General features: G+C 40.3%; 1 protein-coding gene across 4 annotated transcripts in view; it reads right to left on the minus strand.

Annotated features, from left to right (window-relative positions):
• Window positions 1-24,839, minus strand: part of FAT3 (FAT atypical cadherin 3) — a 475,200-nt gene that overhangs the window by 315,012 nt on the left and 135,349 nt on the right. For all 4 annotated transcript variants that reach the window (XM_040977305.1, XM_040977303.1, XM_040977306.1 and 1 more), the window contains exon 2: window positions 15,324-15,638. In XM_040977305.1, the coding sequence (XP_040833239.1) occupies window positions 15,324-15,638 (315 nt within the window). The remainder of the gene's footprint in view (window positions 1-15,323; window positions 15,639-24,839) is intronic.

Raw genomic sequence — 24,839 nt, forward strand, 5'->3', positions numbered from 1 at the left:
TGGGCTGGCATGCAGAGCTCAAGGGAGGAGACCCAAATATGAATGACCCGAACAGTCCCGCAACACTTAGCAGTTCAAACGGAATACCCGATTTCTACCACAGCTGCATGTTCTGCAGGATACAGCACCGAACAAAAACACTAAACCCTTCATTCACAAATGATGGAGAATTTTCAGACGGTAGCATGGAAGCATCAAAGCAAACATGCGACCCTTGCAAGCACAGGGCCCTGAACTAACAGATAAACTCAAGGCTCATGAAGTCAGCTCTGTGTGCACCATCCTGCTCACCAGACTGTTTGAACATGGAAACACACATTTAATACACTGTGGAAAGAAGTCCCGGGAAAAAAGATCTTTTTTGGTTATTCTGTTTACACTCAAACAGTTAAACTTCAGTTATCTCCCCAGTAACTGACATATATTTCTTCTGCCTTGGGAGTACCAGATATAACTAAAATTCCATGACTCAGCTTCAGTAACAAGCTTGTGATTCAGCCCTGAACACAGGGTTTCGTCCAATGTAAAATCTTTTTCTCTGGTAAACAACCTGTGTGTTATTTTAGACCAGAGAAGTTTCCTGTTTCTTTATATTCCTCCCATGTACAGAATGCAAAATCTATAAAGGCCTATGAAATCAGATGAAAACATTGAATAATTTAAGCCATTTACTACCTATTACAGCCAGCAACCCATTGATAGAAATCTATTAAAAACATCTCAGATATTTCTATGCATACATAGGCAGGTATAAATCTACCAGTCATATTGAATTAATTGTCAAAAATGAGAATCTCAAAACTATGACCATCAAAAGTCCGCCTCACACTGAAAGTCATGTCATTGTGTACAAAAATTCTGATGTGCTAAAATTGCAGAAACATATTTGCATCTAGTTTTCAATCAATCCTTTTAATAAATATCCTTATTTCCTGTGAGTGAACATCATTTCTTCAGAAGAAAGCATTTCTAACTCTGGCAGAAAACAATGTAACTAAAGTAAAAAATGAGCAATTGAGCATGTACACAGTGAAGATGAAAGATGTCTTTAGAAAACAGGAAATGTTACAGGGAAGGGGGAATTTGCTTAAGTGGTAGGAGGTAAAATTGGATTTGTCTTGCTTAACTGAAGTATCTCTAATGGTAACATATCCGAAATGGTGCACTGCCAATGTCTCAGCCTTTACCGACTGTAATAGTCTGTTTCTAATGTGATAGATTTCTTTTACATCTCCTTATTCATGCTTTTAGAGATTTTCCTTCCTAGAACAACCAATAAATATTAAGACCATCTATTACTGCCAGAAAAAAATGTCACCTTAAGACACAACATTTACTTAATTCGGCTTTTCAGAATGCTGTGACAGTTATTAAGGAATGATCATTGATGGCGAAAAAACTTGGGGTTACAGAGTCTTAAAGGGGAGGGTCCTTTGTGTAGTTGTTGCTGTACCCCCTGAGCCAAGCATGGTATTAGATGTATCTTTAGTTCTAGTCTCTCATGAACCTGCTGAAGCCTTTCCCATGCTACCACTCAGTTAGACACTAATAAAACATAATCATACAGTGTATACAGAAGAGTTTCAAAACATTTAGTCATACTGGATATATTAATTTTCAAGACAGGTTTCTTTTGTTCAAAGGCAGTAATTTTGGATACACTTAATAACATAATAAAATTACTAGAGCGCTTCATATATACAAGCATAATTAAAATTTTTAGAAGACACAAAAGCTCATGGGACCTGTGTGGTGGCCTAGCAAACTAATCCTCCTCCTGCAGCATTGGTGCACCATATGGGCAAAAATTCTTGTCCTGGCTGCTCCAATTCCTATCCAGTTCCCTGTTAATGTGCCTGGGAAAGCAGCAGAGAATGGCTCAGGTCCTGGAACCCCAGTCCCACATGGGAAACCCAGAAGAAAACTTCTGGCTCCTGGCTTCAGATCAGTTCAACTCCAGATCCCGTGGCCATCTGGATGGAAGATCTCTCTTAGTGTGCCTCATTGTAAAGTCTGCCTTTCAAACAAACAAACAAAAAAATAAACCTTTGAAAGAATACAATAGCTCATTAGCTCATTTCATCTTGTAAAAACTCAATTAGCATCCCAAATTTCCTGATGAAATATCGGAATTGTAAGAAGTTAAGAAACCTGTCCACTATCATCACGTGGCTAGAATGTGAGTGAGGAGCACTTCTCATCACATCGATCTTATGGATGCACTCAACATATATATTTTTTAAAGATTTATTTTTATTATTTTTTTTATTGGAAAGGCAGATATACAGAGAGGAGAGACAGAGAGGAAGATCTTCCTTCCGATGATTCACTCCCCAAGTGAGCGCAACGGGCCGATACTATGCCGATCCGAAGCCAGGAGCCTCTTCCAGGTCTCCCACGCGGGTGCAGGGTCCCAAAGCTTTGGGCTGTCCTGGACTGCTTTCCCAGGCCACAGGCAGGGAGCTGGAAGGGAAGTGGGACTGCCGGGATTAGAACCAGCGCCCATATGGGATCCCGGGCGTGCAAGGTGAGGACCTTTAACCACTGCGCCACCGCGCCGGGCCCGCACTCAACATATTTTACAAAGAAAGTGTGCGTACCATGCTAGCCTTCTTTAACAGCTTATTTGAGTTGCCTAAAATAGAGTAACTCACTTTTAACATAAATGTTAGGAAATGTCCCTATGTAATACAACACATAAAATATATACCAGCAAGTGAACTTATATTTACGAACTCTTGGTAAAGACACGCTGGGTTTACATCAAGCACATTATCAGAATTTTAGAAATGAAATACAAGTGATGTCTAGTATCCAAGCAATGTAAATTAAAATTGAGCAGCAACATGTTACTAAGACCGATATCTCTCACTGAACTCTCCCCTAATTGCCATTCTTGTTTTCTACTCTTTGAAGACCTACACCTCAATGAACATTACTGGACATCTCTTATTTCTTCTTAGTTACTTATTATAAGTTTCCATCCTTGGCCGGGTTTCCCATACTAACAATCTAATCAGATCCTTTTGCCTGTGTAAAGACAAACCCATTCTAACTTCAGTGGCTAGATTATGTAGTATGAAGAGAATATTTTAGAGACCTGAAGGGCACAGCATATAGCCGACTTTCATTAACATCTGCTTCAGATATTGGAAAACCCTTCAGAATCCAGCACATCATAGTTTCTCTTTCTGCGTCTCAACTGCTCACACACATTATGCTATATGCTATGGTCCTCGGGATTATAATACTTCCATTGCAGCCAAAGAGTATGTCCAAAATCCAGTAACAGATTCCCGAACAAGGAACTCTTCATCACAGTCCAACCCAACCAAATGAGAAACAGGCAGTGCTGGGGTAAAGGGAGTGCTGCTGTGGGTTGCCAGTTATGTCTGTCCTGGCGCTTTCTCGGTGTGGTTTCTTCCTTGATGTTCCCCTTCACTAACTTCTGAAGACTATCTCAACTCTCATTTTCATCTCTCCTCTGGTCATCAAAACCTGATGGACTGGACTTCTACTCTGCTGTTCCCATCAGTTCCCCCTTTCCCTTCTCTTCAGCACTTACGACATTTGTAGATTTAAACACTGTCAGAGGTACGGACATCCTCAATGCCCTCAATGGCAAAAAAGAATCATCTCATAACAGTTTCTTATCAGTGTGGTTTGATAGTGGATGCAAGAGTGGGCAGAGGCTGACAGGCTGTTAAAATCAACGAATAGCATCTGCTTTGGGAGCAGGAAGTGGTGAGGGTTTTGATTTTTGTTCCAAATCTGATTACAGTGAGGATTTCCAGTTCTACAGACACAAAATAAACTAGTTGACTATAACAAAAGTACTTAGAAGAAGGAACTATACTACTGTCCAGAAAACCCAAGCACTACCATGAGGGCTCATCAAGCATACTATGAAGCTACTGGGTCAGCTACAAGAAACTCTGTACATGTACAGATATCACATAGCAATTACTAAGAGTGTATTACAAGCCAAGTAGTCTTTGAAGCATTTTACATACACAAACACTTATCAAATTAAAAGCAGCAGCTTATTAGTTACTATAATTATTCCTCTTTTCATAAAGGAAACTGAGTTTTTAAATATTGCCCAATATTACAGGGCTGAGAAATGGTAGAACTGGGATTCAAACACAAAATCATTTACACTTGGTGACGAGCCCAACAACACTACTCTTCCTGGTTTCCTTTCTTGCTAGGATTGCCTTGAAACCCACCTATGGCTGCATGGTAAAGTGGAAAACAAACACTTTGCTAGAAAAAACTGAGACCGCTATCAATAGTACTTCTGTAATTGCATTGCTAGAATACCATATGTGTTACAAGAGTAATTCACATTGATGGAAAAACACTTTTGTCAGAATGTCAAGAGGTTAGGTACAAAGCCAATCACTAGTGACAGAAAAAGCAAAACCAGAATATAACATGATGAGTCCTGTGGAGCCACTATACTTCACCCTGAAGCAACTGCTCAGGAGGCAGCTTCCATTGCTTTTGGTTTCCCAGATTTACTTATTTAGTTGACAGGCAGAGTCAAAGAAGCAGATCTTCCATTTACTGGTTCACTCTGCAAAGGGCTACAAGGGCCAGGGATGGGCCAGGCCAAAGTCATGAACTTGGAACTCCATTTAAGTCTCCCATGTGGTTGCCCAGAGACTCAGGCAGTTAGGCCATTTTCTGCTGCACGCCCAGGTGTACTGGCAGGGAGCTGGAATGTAAATTGAGCTGTTGGAGTTTGTATGGGCACCCACATAAAATGCTGGTGTCACAGGTGGCAGTTTAACGTGCTGAGCCACAATCTTGGACCCTCTAGTGCTTTACTTAAAAAATAGTACTTAGAATTTGATTTCAAAAACTGGGAAATGATAGAATACAGATGGATGCTAATGAATTGCTAATCCTTGAAGCACACTGAATGGCTGTCAGTAATAACTTCCACATGACCTCAAGACTATCCATGAAAATACTGCCATGAGACCTGATTGTCTCCTCCTGGATGACCTCTCAGAACTTCTGAACCGATTACACTAACTTCAGGACACACAGATTTCTTTTCACACTTATCCCATTGTACTACCCAAGTGACTAATCTCAACTGAATCACAGGTACTACGCAAATCATGGCAAACAAGAAAACTACCCAACTGTGGCTGGACCTGAGTAGTAGTACAAAGGCTCCACCAGTTCTGAACATTTGGTCTAAAGAGTTGGCTATAACTGCTTCTAATACAAGATTCTTTTTGCTACGGGAATCTCTGCATTTATACTCCTAAACCACAACTTGTGTTGTTTTTCCAGAGCTAGAAAATGCTAATGAGGTACCACATGCTGGTAGGTGTCTTTTCCAGATCTGGAGGCTAACTGCCTTCAGTCAAGGGTCTGTAGATCCATGTTCTCTCTGAGAGGAGGATTCTCTTCCCCTCTTACTAGCATCTGATCAGTGCTGAGAATCCTTGGCATTTCTTCGGCCATGGCTTCTCCCAACCTTGTTCTTCACCTCATAACTCTTGTTGGAGTAACTGTGATTACTGTCATGATACCCCAAGCATGGCTAGTTGGCTGAAGGAAGCTGGAAAAACCCGCTGAAGTTTGAAGGTCTCTGACTCTCCTGGATCGCTTAGCTCTTTTGCAGATGCTCATTTGACAAGTGTGTTGCCTTCCACCTGCAGGGGAGGAACTAGCCTACCCATGGCCAAAAAGAATCTGAGAAGTACCTTCTTCCCCACCCTTGCCCTGCATTTATTAACACAAGGTCACATTTCCTTTTTGCCCAATCTTACTTCTGCATGACTACCCACTGCTCCTCAAGATTAAGCATAAAAACACAGGTACGTGGAACTTCAGCTAAATAAATTTGCTGTGCTTTTCTCTTCTTCCCATGTCTTTCGTTACCAGTCTGAGCCATGAATCTGAAGGGTGAGGAAGAAGCATTCCTTTTTCTCTCTCTGGATTCGTGTTTCAGGATCCAAGCTTTCCTCTTCGCACAAGTTCACCTATAGGATGAATCCTGCTGCAGCCTACACTAGTCTAACTTCCTTTTAAATTAATGATATTTACAATAACCCCATTTTCCACATATGATAGGCTGGGACTTCCACATGATTTTTCCAGGGGGCACAGTTGAACCCCTAACACAGTGGGAAAACAAAGTAGAAATACATCATCTCAATAAGCTCCCTGCATTTTGAAAGTCTGTTCTCACCTTTCTAATTTGATAGTATTTTCATTAACTTTAGGACCAGGGAATTCTTGCTCTAAACGGACAACCTAGACTGCCTAGAGTGAGACACCCAAGCACCCCAAGTCTCCACTTCTTTGCTAACCAGCTAACACACGCACACAGCAGCATGACCCTGGTTCCAAGTAGAGATGTGTGCAGAGTGAAAGCTTTTCTTCCCACCAAGAGGGCAGACGCACACACTCAGGATGTATCTAGGAGTCTCCCTTACGACTGAATCCAAGAATGCAGAGAGGCTGCTGGTGGTTTCCATTAAGATTCACTTGTTCCTTCAGAACAGAAGAAAGTAATAAACTGACACAGTAAATTACTGCTGTGGAAATAACACCCAGATAGAAGAAATAAAAGGGAAATTTATGACCTTAATCAATCTCTTTTTTCTACATAAATACAACTTCATCATCCGTTTTATTTACGTGCCTCTATCACCCTCCCAAATAATTCTCAGTAATTTCCAGCAGCAGCAGGGAACCCCACAGCTGAGCCTTGGGGGCAGGCTGGCTCCGCAGGAACTCCAGCCCTTACCGCTAACTCCTTGGTGGGTTAGTGGGACATGTAGCAGCACAAGAGAGAGCAAGCCAGGCCATCAGCCTCACCGAAAGAGCAGCACTCAGCACCCACCCTCTCCAGGAGGCCTCCTGGGCCTCTATTCCACTGTAGGTGCCCAGCCAGGGCCACACCATCATTTCCCTTAAGTGCTATGCTCTCATCACTTAGTTTCTGACAACTCATTTCTCGGATTTGACAAAAGCTTTCCATCCTTGCCCGTTAGCCAGTTTTCAGATCAAACAACACCTAGAAATGCTGTGCACGCATCAATCATATTAATGCAAAAAAAAAAAATAGTGCAACCTGTTTCTCAGAATTGGAATAAAATACATGTGGCTGCTATTTAGCAGCCCTGTCCTTTGGAACTTGATTTGGTTTGGGGGTGAGTTCCTTTCTACTACTGATGGTTGTCCAAGCTCTCACATTGTAGAAGTCTTCAGAACTCCACGATGGGTTCGAAGGCAGGAGCTTGGATGCTAGTCTAAGTTCCTAGGATTTGGGCCACTCCCTTGGGCTTGTCAATGAGTACCACATAATAACCAGAAATGCCAAAGACTCTGGATATCACTAATCCAGATACATAACTACAGAATCCCCAAGCACAGTCAAGAAGAATTTCATCCCCTCTCTTATCCACTTTTAGTCCAAGGATGAAACAATCCACACATTTATCCATCATAAGGCTGACATGAAGAAAGAACAGGATTTGGAGTTGCTTTAAGCATTTCAAGAGAATAAATCCTGGAACTCTCAAAATAATCTCTTCAGCCTGTTTTCTGGAGAAAGCTGCTCAAAATGTACTCTGATGAGACTTCTGTTACCAAATCCTCGAAACACTGAAGAGTTGAGAAAACAGTAACTTCTTCCCATGTACTCTTTTGAGCTTTGTTTCCTTTTTGTCCTAATGGGTTGAACTCCAGTATTGCCCTTGCCTATCCAAACACAGAGAGCCTGAGGCCACAGAGAATGGAGAGGCAGCTCTGGAATCTTACCCCATTATTATTTTTAACTAAGTGTATATACCCTTATATGCACATATAATCCCATGCAATACATATTTTTAGTTAATATCATCACACCCTCGCAGTCTACCATTTATTTCATGCAGGGTGCTTTATTAAGTGCCATATGAAACGGGGTCTTAATGAGTTCGGTAGCTCTCAGTGAAGGCAATTCCACCAAGGGTCCACTTGACAACATGGGAGTTCAGATGTCACTGACATTTCATGCTGCTTACCATCTTATGACGCACTGGACAGCTCCCCACAATAAAGAATTATCTTACCCAAAATGTCAATCAGATTGGGGCTGAGAAACTCTGAAACTGATACTTATATCACAAGAAGTATCCAAACACACCCAAGCCACAGAAGACAGACTGAGAATCCACTCCATGAGGGAGCATGCATTCCCTCCTAGGATGTCCAACCTCACCCTCCCACCCCCAACAAGCCCTCTGCACCCTGGCAACCACCGTCCACCCCCAGCCTACGCTGCGAGTGCATCAAACAGGGACCTGCAGGGCCTCCCCAGGGACATAATGACGGCGTAGAAAAGTTCCCTTTGTCCTTGTTCTCTCCGAGTACATTCACATGGATGCACAGGTCACTGCTGAATTTAAATAACCCCCTGTGATAAATCTGTATGAGCCTGATTTGTTCTACTGGACGTGTTGGATTAAACGAACACAATTTAATGTTCCATAGCACAAGGCCTCCTTTCATGGCTGGAAGAAGTAGCAAGGGTGATTTACAGTTTTTTACAAACTCATTTGCTACATTATCTGCTTTGTGTCTCTACTTAGGAATATCAGCTCATCAGCCTGCAGGAAGGGCATGTCAGCCTGACTGAGGAACAACAAACAGATTTTCACCAAGCTGACACTGAATAAAAAGCAACAATGCCTTCACTCTTTGTCTCTCACCTTGTTTTAATGGTTTTTCTTAAGTTTCTGTAGATAAATATAAAGTAAGGTTTCCTTCTGTTTTCCTGGAAAAAAGCTGATTTCCTAAGCCGATTATCACTAAGCAGGAAGGTGCATAAGCATGAAGCTTAGCAAATCCAGAAAGCTAAATTTTTTAAGACACTACTATCTTATGAGCTAATAGTTTGTGAATAATGGTATACTAAAATCAAGTAATGTTTGCTTATTCATTAAAATATGTCTGAACTCCACTTAGCAACAAATTCCTTTTGAATCTATAGTGCTTGGAGATAACACAAATCTATTATCTGGGCTTTTTTTAACCACACGTTTTATGAACATGTGATATTTTCTTATGGACAATAAAAGGGACAGTGGATACTCCATTTTCTATTTTTAAAACAGGAAGTATAGTGCCCAGTGTGATAGTCCAGCAGCTAAAGTCCTCTCCTTGCACACTCCAGAATCCCATATGGCTGCCGGATCTAATTCCGGCTGCTACGGTTCCCTTCCAACTCCTTGCTTGTGGCCTGGGAAGGCAATTGAGGATGGCTCAAAGCCTTGGGACCTGCACCTGTGTGGGAATCCTAGAAGAGGCTCCTGGCTCCTGGTTTCAGATCGGTTCAGCTCTAGCCATTGTGGCCACTTGGGGAGTGAATGAACAGGCGAAACATTTTCCTCTCTATCTCTCCTGTATATGTCTGACTTTCCAATAAAGTAGAATATATTTTTATAAAAAATAAATATAGGAAATATAAGCAACCCCCCAAACAAACAAACAAAAAAACAAGAGTTGCCTTGGGGGGAAGAGGGGAAGAGAGAATGCTTTGATTTTATAATCAACTCCGCACTCCAGCACCGTAAGAATGGTGAGGTGCTATTATTTGGAACAGATTAAAAAGTTCAGGAGACCCAATATTTCAATGAGCTATCTCCTCCTGTTTTAATAGGAAATGCATCCACATCTAAACTAATCAATAGATAAAAGCAGAATTTGAGATTTCCTGCAGCAGATCACTTTGGAAAAGTGTTTTTTCCTCTCTAGTCACTTGGGAAGTGGGCTGGACCTCACCTGCATGTTAAGTTCACATATTTACGTCCATCTCAAAACAGTCAGGTGGAGCTGATAGCGAACAAAGCCCAAGTCAAAGGAAGACACATCAGCTGCAAAATGGAATTCACACGGTCTACTCTCCAGATACTGAAACACTGAAAGATCCACTTGACAAGGATCCTTTTTGTAGACACATGCTCAACACTGCCTATGTAGAAGCAAAAGAAAGACCAAAGGGATCTCCCTCGTGTCTACCTTTCCCTTTTGAAACAATTCTTCTAAGAAATGTATATTAGAGACACTGTTGGGGCACAGCAATTTTATACTAAAGCTTGAGAACAGTATCCCATGTGAGAACATCAGTTCAAGATCTGGCTGTGCCACTTCTGATCCGGTTGTCTACTAAAGTATCAGAGAAGTGCCTGGAGTGCCCTGCCACTCATGTAAGAGACCTGGATGGAGCTCACAGAAACCGACTGCAATCCAGTCCAGTACTGGCAGCCATCTGGAAAGGGAACCAACAAATGGACTATGTCATCAGAATCCCAAGCAACTCCATAAAACGTTTCTTTGTAGTGATATCATGTCTATATAAGGAGCTTAAGTAGCTATGATGGGTTCTCAGGGTCAACTTAACTAGCTTACATTCTCCAGGCTATGAAATGGCTTTGTTCTCTCCCAATCAACTCACTCCTCAGGGCATTTTTTATTAAAGATTTATTTTATGTTTATTTGAAAGGCCGAGTTACACAGACAGAAGGAGAGGTGGAGAAAGGCCTTTCATTTGTTGTGCACTTCCCAAATGGCCACAACTGCTAAAGCTAAGCTGATCTGAAACCAGGAATTACGTCCAGGTCTCCCACATGAGTGCAGAGGTCCAAACACGTGAGGCATCCATATCTGCTACTCCAGGCCAGAAGCTTGGAGCTGGATCAGAAGTGGAACAGCTGGTACTCAAACTGGTGCCCATATGGGATGCTGGTGCTGCAGGTGGAAGTCAAGCCTGACATGCTATGGCATTGACCCCACCAGGGCACATTTCTTTTCTATGAAACTCCTAGATTCATCACTTGCTGTGTTCTGACAATTACCTTTCTATAGCTATTACTCCACAGAATTCAACTGTGCATTTTTCATGAACACTGAAGTTACCACTCTTTCATAGGTGCGGATGGTTCTATCCTTCCCATGAAACTGAATTACGTCTGTACACTGATGCATACTTCCGTTGTATGACCAACCCCTGAAGTCCATATCAACAACAACATGCAACATATCTTAGCAAACTGAATTAAAGATTCCAGGGCTACGTCTCAAACAGTAAGGCAAGGCATCACTATTTTTCAAGTATACCTTTCTCCAAAGAGAACAAAGTCTGGAGGTAGTCTGCATGCAGTTTACACAAACTTTGTTTCTCCTGGGAACTTCTGGATGATAATTATGGTAGCTGATATTTATGGAAGGTTTCACTAAATGCTGCCAAGTCGAACCAAGGTTAAGTGGTTTCCATACTATGAAAACCATGAAAGTATGCATTCTGAAGCTCTGAAGCAATACTCACTCCTGGTCCTAATTTCAACCTGGATGACAAATGAGTGGTCAGCTTGGATCCCCTGGCAAGGTCTGGAAGGAAGCAAAGTTTCCACTCCCAGACCTCCCTAAAGAGGCAAGTGAACATTAGCCTTTTTGGCATTTCCTCCTGAACATGTGGGTAGGCCGCTCTTCTACCTAAAGCTGCATTTGATCGAATTCAATTGCTCAGCCTGGAATTAATCAAAGGTTAACTTGATTAAGACCTCCTAGCATTACAGTTTTTGTTTTTCTTTTGAAGCCTCAGGAACTTCTGCAGCAAATCCATGGACTACTGAACCTGAGGAATTCTAATGGAAACAACCCCAATGATTTTTTGGGTAGGACACAGAATATTCATAGAGAAGTCTTTCTCCATGTTTGGTTTGGAAACATGACATCTGTTTTTTTTTCTAGAAGACGCAGAACATAATTATTGACATTATTTGGGTTTGCATTCATCATTTGAGCTTATACTAATCATGTTAATCTTTATTATGTAGCATATTGCAAAAACAAAACAAACCGATAAATTTCAGCTCTACTGCAGAGGAAGGCTTAACAGATCAGTTATATTAGATTCAACAGCTAGTGGAATATTTCTAAAGCCAAAATATTTCCCAGATATGCCAGTTCACTGCGCATCCTGCTTTAGTATTAACAGATGCAATACTGGTAGGGCTGTTTCAGTCAAATGACATGAGAGAGACAGGAAGAAATGCCAAAGAGAACAGTTTCTATGATAGAGTTTGCCGAGCTGGCTCAAGGCTCCTGTACAGACCGTGTGATACTCAGAGCAATATGCTTAGTGAGAACACTACCAGGCTTTGGCTCTTCAATTCTCTGAGGGTGTACATAGGGATAACACGATTCATACCACAATCTTCCTTGTTTACCAACAGACTTCAAATGCATCATGATATTCAGTCTTTACAATAACCTTGGTGGATAAGCAAGTTCATTCTCCTGTTCCAGATTAAAAGCTGAGGGCCATGGAGAGTAAATGACACGTCACACTGGGTAAGACAATGGGGATGGAACATCAGCGTTTGTTGCAGGAGTTCATTCCGTGCAGCACGTGATGCACTTTTTACACCGGACTCCTGTACTCCTTGCAGCAATGCTTGCTAACCGAAAAGTGGATTTCAGAAGCATTTAGTGACTTGCTCAATTTTACAGGGCTCATGGGGCCAGCAGGGTTCCATTTTAGTCTGTTTTCTCTGCTGTGGCCCATGTTGTGTCTCAGTTAGGGCATGCAAAGATTTGAAATCCAGAATCTCTAACCCCAATTTTTATTTCTTTCAAAAACTATTCTCCTAAAATTACTTTTACCAATCCATCAGCAACACAATCATTTCATTTTTTTTTAGCAGACTATGGATTTTTTCATGATTCATTTTATTTCATAGCACTCTGAATTCTTCAAAGGCTCAGACCACATTTTAAGACTACAGTTGTATTGATTGGATCTTTGAAGATAATTTGTTGGGGCCTGGCATGATAGCCTAGTGGCTAAATCCTTGCCAGGTAAGTGTCAGGATCTCATAGGGGTATCGGGTTTTATCATTCCAATCCAGCTCCCTTCTTGTGCCTTGGGAAATCAGCAGAGGATGACCCAAAGCCTTGGGATGCTGCATCTGCATGTGAGAACTGCGGGGAGGCACCTGGCTTTGAAATGGATCAGCTCTGGCTGCTGCGACCACTTGGGGAGTGAATCAGTGGACTGAGGATTCTGCCTCCCCTTCTCTTTGTAAATCTAACTTTCCAATAAAAAAAAATTTAGAGAAAAAGATACTTTTGGCAATTAATCTTTTTTGTATTATAGATCTTTCTTATCTATCTATCTATCTATCTATCTATCTATCTATCTATCTATCTATCTATCGTACAGTTAGAATTTGGGAGACAAGAGAAGGAAAGAAAAGGTCTTGCAAATGCTAGTTAACTACCCAAGCAGGCACAGTGACCAGCTGGGGCCTAAACACTATGGCCATCCTGCACTGCTTACATATGCCATTAGTAGAGAGCAGGATTGAAAATGGACTAGCCAGGACTTGAACTGAGACCCACATTGGATATTGGTGCTGTAGGCAGCAGTTTAACATGCTCTCCACAGGACTGGTCCCTGCTGATTAGAAGCAGCAGTTTGTCCCACTGCTTCACAACACTGGCCCCATATATGCAGAGTTCTTACAGACAATTAGACAACCAAAGATGTCATTCTTGGCACAGATTTTTTTTAAAACTATGGCAAATAGAAACTAAGAATATGATTAAGGTTGTTATGCAACATATGGTAATTTGCGATAATACAGGACTCCTTTAAAATTCATGTGGAACTTTTAAGAGTTGCATAAAAGGTAGCTCTGGTTATGTAAGTGTATATATTCTATGCATATAATGTGCAAATTTTACATGCAACTCAAATTCGTTCCTGTGACTATTACTCTAGCTGCATTTTCAGTGCAAGTTAGATGAAGGCAACAATTGGAACTGCCTTCTTGTAGCAGTTCTGTTCTTGATTTTAATGTGACATTTTCTGACTTTGTCCTATCTTCTCTCTTCCCATACCACTGGGAACCTTGCATGTGTACAGTATTCAAATACTTTTCCCTGTTGTCACATTTCTGGAAGCCGTGTGCTAAAAGAAATTGAAGAGGGGCTTCCTAGCACAAGGTAGGGTAGTTCATTCTATGCGTGTTATTTTTCCCACTTACTGGTACCCAGAGAAGTGGAACAGGGTTCCGCATCTCAGAATCCTCTCATTATAATGTGCGCGCCTGCACCAGACCTCCCTTTGTGCTTCCATAAAGCACAAGCTAAATTTTGATGCAGGAATGTTAGAACACAGAAGTCTGCTTAAAAAAAAGAAGTGAATCACTCATCTTTGGAGAAAACCAACAGTTTCCAAACACATACACACACACACACATACACACACACAAATAGCAATCACCACCACCACCTTTTAAGTTCTGCCGTTCTCCTTAAATTATGTTCGTGGGTACCTGAATATATGAAATGCTTGGAGTCAGATTATGTGTCTATTTTAACAAACAAATAGGAGAAATAACTATCAACTATATCAACGATTCTTCAGGAAAGGTCCATCTGACCATATCAAAAATAAAATAAAGTCTAGACTTATTGACCAGTACCAACTCACTGTTTCAAGGTAAAAGTAATTTACGTGATTCTAACGTTCAGTGCTTTGAGGTCTCACCCATGTCAACTCGGAGTGCTTTATTTCCTTATTTTGCTCTTCTACACCCAAATCACAAGTAAACACAGAACCTTTAACTCTGACTTACAAGGCATCTTTCTCAAGTGCGTACTTGCCTCAGAGGACTATAACCAGAAAACCATACACCTGTCACCGACCCTTAGGTATTTCTAACCCTTCCAAATCAACTTCCATTACAAATTCTAAAACCTCTTAGAGCAACAAGCCAGAAAACAAGGAAGGTCTACATATTTTATGTAAATACTGAGATACTGGAAATTTGCTTTTTTTGGTTGCTTATTTACTTTTTTTTTTAAGTACCAACAGGAACCGTAAGAATTCTTAAAGGTTTTAAGGAGACATTGACAAGATGGAGTAAGGTCCACCATCCAGGGAGAAGTCCCCGGAGGCAGAGGTGTTGGTATCACAAAATCAGCTTACCTAAAGAACACAGCATGGGTCAGGTTGCTCTCTCCCCAAAAAAGGATAGGCACTTGGATCTTACAGAGGCTCTAAAACTATTTTTTTTCTAATCACAAGCAAAGTAAATATATGGCTGTTGTATTGTTTCAGATGTCTGTCTGATCACTTCAGTTTCAGGTAAAATTATGACATACCAATCAAATCAAATGCTCACCTTTTCAGAAAATATCCTTAGACAGGAAGAGATTATTCTCTAAACAAATATGTGTAACAAACATCAGCCTGACGAATTTAAAAGCTGGTCTACCAATTACAAAAGTCATACTCTTACCTGTTTTGATATTGATGGCAAAAAAATTCTGAGGGTTCCCACTTGTAATCCGGTATGTCAGTTTTTCATTGGAACTGGAGTCTGGATCTTCAGCCTGGATCTGAATGACAGATACATCCTTGGGAGAATTTTCCATGACAACAGGATAATAAATAGGTTCTGAGGTCAGCGGGGCGTTGTCATTCATGTCTTCCACTTCGATGTAGACCTCAATGGTAGAATAGAGTGGAACCACGCCTCGGTCTGTGGCATACACTGTCAGCCAGTACGACCCCGTTGTCTCTCGATCAAGAATGTCTGCAGCAGTGATGACCCCTGAAAAGGAATCACAGACTGCATGACTGCTGTAGCAAAATGGAAAGACACTAAGTACATAACCCCAAACTCCAGAGGGCTGCATGATCATGACAATTGAAAAAAAAATCGTAAGATGAAATTAACTTGCAACCCTTTGCTTAAGGAAATAAGTTTCTGCAGGACCATATTAAAAAGCTCTTTTACTATTGGTCAGCATAATCACATTCACAAATACTTCACTTGAATTTAGGAGGCACACACACATACATAGAAAGAGAAGAAAATATGAGGAAAAATAAAGTGAAAATGGACAAATGGTGCAAAATATCGAATCCACATTTCCATGTGGCCTGAAATTGAACTAATTCCCTATTAAAAAAAAAACTACCTGGCCAAGTTCTTTTGGCTATTATAATATGAAATCATGCACCTTCAAATACATAAGCTTCTTTCACACCAATTTTTTTTGAAAATCAAAATTCACATTTTACAATAATCACAGAATCTAGACGGACACTTGGTAAGCGGGTTGTCTTCCTCAAGAACTCTAAAGAGGATTCTAAATAAATTCTATGCCACTTTCAGAGATGTTCGTGAAAAAACCACTTAAACGTAGGGGCACAGAAAGGCATGGTGTGTTCTGTCACACTTTTCTTATTTCACAGTAGAAACAAGTGGCAACCAGGAAATTAGATGTCTGTCAGAAAAGCTAAAGAGAAAACACAGTATTGCCACATGTCTTCATAGCTCTCACCCAAATCACCTGGCTACAGAAACTTACAGCACAGACAAGGTCATAAGCAATGGCGAAGGTGGTGGGAAGAACCCTTGGGACTCGGGTTACATACGCTCTAAAAGCAATCTCGGTGTGCACTCACACAGAATATGAGGAATTCATATAAATCCTCACGCCAGCAGGTGTTACTGGAAACAGTCGATACACAGTTCTTGAATTGTGCCCTGAATTCTGTAATCTATGTATTCCTGTTGAACCTTCATCTGTACTATGTGTGCACATGCACACACACACACACACACATATACACACTTAAAATACAATGCTCTATATTCCCTGCACAGACAAACTACCAAGTATAGCAAAGGTCAGAGGCCGTTGACTTGGAAAAAGGTTATAATATTCAAAGTTACCTATAATAACTAAAATATTGAAGGTGACATCATATAGTTGTTGTGCAGGGTTTAGTCCCAAAGTTGTTTATCAAAAAATCCTGCCAGAGAATATTCAATGGGTCAAAACATGATCTCAGCTGCTCTCAATAGAAATGAGTAGAACAAATGGAGCTACTGCAGAATCTTAGATCATTCCGGCAGGCCAACAGGTATGTCCATATGAGATCAGAGAAAGAGGGACCAAGAAGATCTGACTTGCTACTGTGAACACAGGAATAAGTGTTCCTTGACTGACTGAATAATAGCCTTGTTACTGGGGTTGAGTCAGAAAACAGTGTCATACTGAATGCCGATACGATGTTAGGGCTGACAGCCTGGGCAGATGTGAACGCATCTGAGTACAGGAAACAGACCTACCACAGCAACCATGCCCAATTTCATTCAGTACTCAGAACACTCACAAAGCTGCAGCAACCCAGAGGAATCTGTACCCTGTATTTCAAGAGACAGACACATGACAGAGAATCAAGCTGTCTCTGGAATGAAAAGGTCAGGATGGAACAAGTTGGGGTGGGAGACACAGGTTACAAAAACGCATCCAACGGCACTGAATGAAGCATCAACTGGACCCTATGCAGGAGACTGTGGCCAACACCAACAAATGAGGCAGTCTCTTTCCTCTGATGCCAAGACTCCCAACCCTGCCAAGAAAATAGATCTTTCCAGTTATAGATGTAGAACCCATTCAATCCAGCCAGACCTAGTTTACCTATCTATCTCCCAGTGCTGTGATCCTCATTAAAAGCGTGCAAAGCATTTGGTAAAATACACACAGAGGAGGACCCGGCATAGTAGCCTAGTGGCTAAAGTCCTCACCTTGCACATACTGGGATCCAAAATGGGTGCTGGTTCTAATCCCAGAGGCCTCATTGCTTGTGGTGTGGAAAAGCAATCAAGGATGGCCCAAAGCTTTGGGATGCTGCACCTGCGTGGGAGACCCAGATGAAGCTCCTGGCTCATGCTTTAGATCGGTATAGCTCCAGCATTGTGGCCACTTGGGGAGAATCAATGGACAGAAGATCTTCCTGTCTCTCCTCCTCTCTGTATACCTGATTTTCCAATAAAAATAAAATAAACCTTTTAAAAATTCACACAGAATAGACGCTGAGTGCTTATTAAATCTGAATTACATGAGAGATCCAGATAAAACTCCTGGCTTCTGTCAGATAGTCTCAGCTGCTGTGGTCCTCTATGGACTCAATCAGCAGGTCAACCAGCACATGGAAGATCTATGCCTATAATTCTCTCTGTAACCGACTTTCAGACACATAAATCAAAAGCTCTGTAAATAATGACATTCCAAAATAGGCAGAATTTGAAAGAAGCTTGAGATTGTCACTTTAAGTTTCCTTTTTCTCTTGTTGTGTGGTATTTCTGCTTATTCTTTCCAATTTGCCCATGACACATTGGTTTTTGTTGCTTTAATTAAACACTAGGAACTTCTTATGAAAAAAGGAAGGTTTCCTTCTCACAATTTGGATGTTCTCAGTCTGGCATTGCGCAGCTTCGACTGTGCAAGCATCTGGTGAGGTGAAAGGAGGGCAAGCGGAGTACATGGTAAGCCAGGAAGCCAAGAGAGACATGCGTGTGTGGAGTGCATCAGCTGTGTCTGTGTGATGCCCAACAAGAAAGGACCATGGGACTCCACCAGAGCAAATCAGTCTAATCATTTCCCAAAGTTACCTAGCTATACCAGCTCAGTCATCATTGTCAATCCATGACCTGTTCACAGAGTTAGTTTCAACACATTCCAATTGGAGGAGACAAATCTTTTTCAAGTCATATAACACTTTCTCATAAAAGTATGCTTGTTTTTTTTGCGGGGGGGAGGGGGGGGACTGCGGCGTGGCCTCACGGCTAAAGTCCTCGCCTTGAACTCACCAGGATCCCATATGGGCGCCGGTTCTAATCCTGGCAGCTCCATTTCTCATCCAGCTCTCTGCTCGTGGCCTGGGAAAGCAGTCAAGGACAGCCCAAAGCCTTGGGACCCTGCACCCATGTAGGAGACCCAAAACAAGTTCCTGGATCCTGGCTTCAGACCAGCACAGCACTGGCCGTTGCGCTTACATGGGGAGTGAATCATTGGACAGAAGATCTTCCTCTCTGTCTCTCCTCCTCTCTGTATATCTGACTTTCCAATAAATAAATAAATCTTAAAAGAAAGTACACTTGTTTTTTTGCAGGGAAACCCAGAGTAAATCGCTAAAAAGGAAATACGACTCAATAAGTAATAAACTTGTAGAACTAGGTCTGGTCTGTCTTGTTTGTCGCCTGCCTATCTCACTATGGACAAACATGCACATATACACAGCAACAAGAGTACACACATACTTGCTCTGCAATCCTTGCAAATCACTTTACTTGTCAAACTGGAAGAGCCTATATCGCAAACTTTGGATATTGATTGATTTCAGTATTCCTTAGATGTCAGGCAAATTAAAATACATGGGTGGGATTTCACTCTTTTGAATGAAAGATCAAACATGCTCCCTGAATGTTACAATTATCATGAAAATAAAATATGGCTATGGCTTTATTTTATCAGTTTGTAGAATTATAAATGAGTAGCTTGGAACACAGTGTTCAGGAATCAGATCCACGAGCCAAATATCTGAAGGACAAAACAAAGAGAATGACTCTGAAATGTGTTCATCGTCAGACTCACTCAAGACCCCACATTATCACCACCAATGCTATTTCTTGCTTCCTTTTAGATTTTCATAGCTAATGATGCTTTATGTGGTCACAATTTGAAATGTATATCTCTCTGACCTCTTAATGATCAAAGATTCACTTTTGAGGTATATTGCTATGCCTTATTTAGTGAAGATAAAAAATTTTGGTGATAGCCAATTAAATTTTCTTTTACACATCATACCTTTATTAAGCTTTTTACGAACTTTGTGTAACTTAAGGTCACAAGATTTTCTGATGTTTTCTTCTAACGTAAAAGACTTAGGTGTTATAATGTGATATTTGTTAAGGTTTGAGTACAGTGCAATGTAATGCTTCATACTGAATTTTTAGCCATATATTGAAGACAACCTTTTCTTCTGACCAGCCTTTGCACTCTTATGAAAAACCAACTGACAACATATGAGTGGGTTTATTTGTGAGCTGTCAGTTTTCTTTCATTGATTTTTTATCCCAACATCACATTGTCAAATTTTTAACAAATATTGAATTGAGAGGGTCTAAGTCTTCCAATTCATTCTTTCATAATTTTGTATTATGTTAAATCCTTTGTGTTTGCATATGAATTGTAGAACTACCCTCAAAACTCCAAAAGAAATATAGGTAGCCTAATAGAACTTTGATTGGGATTCCATGGACTGTTTTGATTGGTTTGGAAATAACTGGCATCTTAACAGCTTTGAGAGTTCTGAGACATAACATGGCAATTTTCTCTATTTGTCTTCTATTTTCTAAGCCAATTTTCTAGTTTCAGCATATATATCATGCATCTTTTGTCAAAATTTTCCTATTTTTATTCTATTAGAACCTGTTTGTTTTGTTTTTAAATATTTATTTTTAAAAATATGACAGGAAAAGATGGAGAAAGGGAGGATGGGAAAGAAAGAGGAGAGAGGAGAGGAACAGTGAAAGGAAGGGATGGGAGAAAGAGAAAAATAATTAATTACTACCTTCCTTCTGCTGTTTCACTTTACTCTGCCCTTGTAACAGCCAGGAGCCAGGAGCTCCATCTGGGTCTCCCATGTGGGTGGTGATCAAGTCATGGGCTATTCTGCACTGACTCTCTGGTTTGGACATGGAGCAGCTGGAGTTCACAAGAGGCAGGCTTCCTAAGTAACTACTGCACCTACTGTACCACTACAACACCTGCTCCAGTATTACTATTTTACTTTGCTAGTTGTTGTCAAAATACAAAATCGAGTTTTATGTTCATTTTTCTATCCTTAAACTCATTTAGCTCTAACAGATTGTCTTATAAATTTCAAAGTTTTTTGTTTACTATAAATGATTACCTCATCCCCCAAGTTTTCAAAATCAACTTGTTCTTACCATCATCTGTACACCCAAATCATTGTGTGTCCAATAAGTTCAATACATGAATTCTTTATATTGTCTAAATGTCTCATTCATTATTAATATATGTACTTTCGATGTAGTGACCAATTTCCTCATTTTTAAATATAAGGAAACAATTTGGGTCAAATAAATTGCCAATGATCATTCCACTATTAAATATAACTTCCAGTTCTCAAATTGCAGCATGTTACACATGAGACAAGTAACCGATCAAAACTATATTGTCTTCTTAATGCATATATTTAAGCCAACTTAAGATTTCACATCCAATGAAGATCTTTTTTTTTTTCATTCTGGTAGAGAAGTATACTACTTCTATAAACTTTGTTAATATGATGCTTTCTGAATAGAGTTCAGAGTATAGATATTTTAAATACATTTTTCTTGGTTTGCCTTGGTATTTCTCCATAGGACTCAAATGTAAAAGCAAAAAAAAAAGTGCCAGTTTCCTTCAAAGAGAATCTGTTTTGATTCACAAAGAAATGTAGACTCGATCTTTGGTCCACTACCCAGCACAGTCCTACAATGCTTGTCCTTCCATCTGTCTGATAACAGAAAACAGGTTGTGTCAAGGCTTGGCTTCTTCTTGCATAATTGCTCCAGTCTTGTGCTCACAACAGTGCCGACACATGGCAGACACTCAGTAAATATGTTCATGGCATTGAAGCAGCACTAGACAGGTTCATATCACTGAAGGGTAAGCCAGCTTCATTCAGTCTGGCCAACAAGGAATATCAACAAACGCCAGGCACAACTGACACTTTAGGGGAAAAAAAAATCTTTCCCAGTATGTCCCTGACCCAGCATGCAAATCCTGCTCCAAGTCAGGTATAGAGCCTCACTTCCCACTAGGAGTTCTGAGTGTGGGTTTCTTCCTACCGAGGCAAGCATTTTGCCTTTATAATTGAGAGAGCTATTTTGAACTGCACCTGCAAACAGAACAGAACAAGCCTACTGTCTTTTGCCTGGGACTGCTCTGCAGGTCTCAGAGGATGACTGCATTCTCCAGCTAAGCATTCTTCCACAAACGGCCCAAGTGTGTAGAATACTGTGCCCACATGAGAGAACGAGAAGAAGCTCTAGGTTCCCGACTTAGACCAGCTCAGCTCTGGCCATTTTGACAATTTGAAGAACAAAGCAGCAGCAGATAGAAGATCTCTCTGCCTCTCTCTCTCTCTCTGACTCTGACTTTTAAGTAAAAGTAAACAAATTATATATATATATACATAATATATATATATATTCCTTATGAGCCACATAGGCTTATAGCCCTTTCTTCAGCCTCATCTATATTTCTGAATCAGTAAGTTATGACTTTAGCTCCATTTAGTAGTACAGATTGAGTGGAAACAGATTAATAATACCTATTCAATAAACTGTCCACAGTGAGCTTCATGTTCCAAGTAGAGTTTCACAGTAGAAAAGGCTCACATAATTACCCCAGACAGGAACACATCCTGTCCCTTCCATTTCAGTCACCACTGGAATTAACAGAGTGACTTCCATAGAGATACTCAAATTTATCCTAATATATATGAACATGCCACTTAAAAGCTCTTTGGAAATACAGCTGGAATTTTAAAACACTTCTTTATTTTTAGCTATGCTTTTGTTTGTTAAATTGTTCTTTTCCTGTTCCATATTTATTTGCTTTATAAATAAGGCAGGAACAAAGCAGAATTCTTCAGGCATCTTAATATTTAATTCTATAAGCAGATACACAGAATTTATTTACTTGTTGCTGCAGAATGGTGCACAGCTTGAACTTGAATTAGCTGACCCAGCATGAGGCTAATATTAGCCATAATTGTTCCTTTTTATTCACAAGCAAATATTGGGAAAAATATATGCATATTGTGCTCATTGAATTAGTTCTAAATATTTTTAAGATGAAAAGGAAAATATATGGAGCTGTATTAATTAGATGAATAGTCCATGCTGGGTATTTGATTTATCTACTTTCTAAACATATTGCGTTATATCACATTCCGCCATCTCCAACAGTACATTGTCCTCCAAGAATGACACCCAACATCTTTAAATAACCTGTCAACAAAGGATACAGCAAATACTTTGGAGGTCATTATGTACTTAGAACATGATCAAAATCACTTTAATATTAACACGGCAGTTACTAACCAAAAAAAAAAAAAAAAAAAAGAATTTTTGATAGCCTAGCCTGTGTACATCTCCCTAAGAGACTCTGTTTATTATTGAGTGACATGTTTAATCATCCTTTATTGTTTCAATACACTTTGTTATTATTATTTTATGATGCAGTTATACAGGCTCTGAGATTTCCTTTTCCCCCAAAGACTCCCTCCTAATTCCCCCCATATTATTACAGTAATACAGTCCTTCACAAAGAGTCCTAAGTCAATCATTCTGCTATTTAAGTGTATCCTGACATTGTAGGTATGGACATGGCAGAGTCCAGAATCTTACTGTCAATATATATTTCACTGGAAGTCCATCTTTGATTTGGAAGTAGATTTGCATACTGCACTGTATCTTCACTCCTGAATATGACAGTCCCTATTACACAGTTACTATATATGAAAAGCAGGAAAAAACACATGACATTTATTACAACATGACATTAAATAACATGCTATTGAATGACTACTGTGTTGCTGAAGAAAGAACTCACGGGCTCCATGAACAGACGTGGCCAAGTCTGCCTTCCTTTAGTAAGATCGCCCAGATACTCCTTTTCTTGCAACTATATTAGGCTCCTAGTGTTAACAGGATCATGCTTCTGCAAAACGTGCAGTAACAATGAGGAAAAGATGAGAATTCTATTCACATATGGCAAAGGTGCCTTCATGGACTTGCAGAGCCAAATATTTGGCTGCTACCAGTCTGAAATAAATGGCACAACTGAACCAAGCCGATGTACTATGAACTAGGACTGAAGAGAAATAGTGAGTTCAGAAAACATTTGTATGTTTCAAATGCACTTCAGATTCTACATATTGTGTGTGCATATGCCTCCACACACGTTACACAAGTTAGACAAATATTTAAATATATTTTCTTTTCACTTTAAAAGTTGAGAATTTTGAGCAAGTCGCTCAGCTAATCCAATCACAAAGTCAGTCCTGGAGTGTGAAGCACTGGATTGGAGTCCATCCCCGCTTGTCCTGTGAGGTATACCAACGAACTGTCCACATGAACCTAGCATCACAAAATGAAAGCGATTTTAAGTCTGCAAGCCCCTTGGTTGTCAGTATGTATTTGTATTAGTGCCTTGGTAATAGGAAACATCACCTTCCTCATTTTCTAAAAGTTGTTTCAATGCATTATTCTGAATCCATGCTTGTATCTCTACAGAAGATTTACAGATGTTGGACTGGTTTGAGATCATACAAGTTGGAGGACTGTTGTAATAATATCCTGCACGCCTTTGCTTTTGTATCTGCACTGTTGCTTCTTCAATGCCTACATCCTCAGCTACCTTCTCTGTTCTCTATGGCTCAAAGAAGACTCACAGAGCATCCTCTCCCCCAGCAACTGGGGCTAGTGACTGCCTCTTCTGCCTTTTATCTGGCTCTTTAGTTTTATCCCACTAGGATTCCTCTGCAAGCTCCTTACAGCTAGGGAATTTTGCTTTCTTCCATCCTGGAGTGGAAGCTAAAAGCTTGAAACATTATAAATATAAATGAAGGTTAGCATCATTAACATTGATTAAATTTCAGGCTATGTAGGGTGTCTAATTATGGAAAGACAAGCATCTTAAGGAAGAAGTGCACTGTAAAAAACAAAACTTGGGTCAAATGTTTTGCTTTCCTGTGTTCCCAAGGATAAACAAAGTGGGGATAGACTGAGATTATAACTGATATAAGACTTCCCTGATAGCCATATAAAATTGAGATTTTGGTGGCCTACATGACGGTTCAGTGGTTAAATCCTAACCTTGTAAGTGCCAGGATCTCCTATGGGTATCAGTTCATGTCCTGGCTACTTCACTACCTATCA

The sequence above is a fragment of the Ochotona curzoniae genome, unplaced genomic scaffold (genome assembly GCF_017591425.1).
Source record: "Ochotona curzoniae isolate NIBS_2020 unplaced genomic scaffold, NIBS_Ocur_1.0 contig_2723, whole genome shotgun sequence".
Classification (NCBI taxonomy): domain Eukaryota; kingdom Metazoa; phylum Chordata; class Mammalia; order Lagomorpha; family Ochotonidae; genus Ochotona; species Ochotona curzoniae.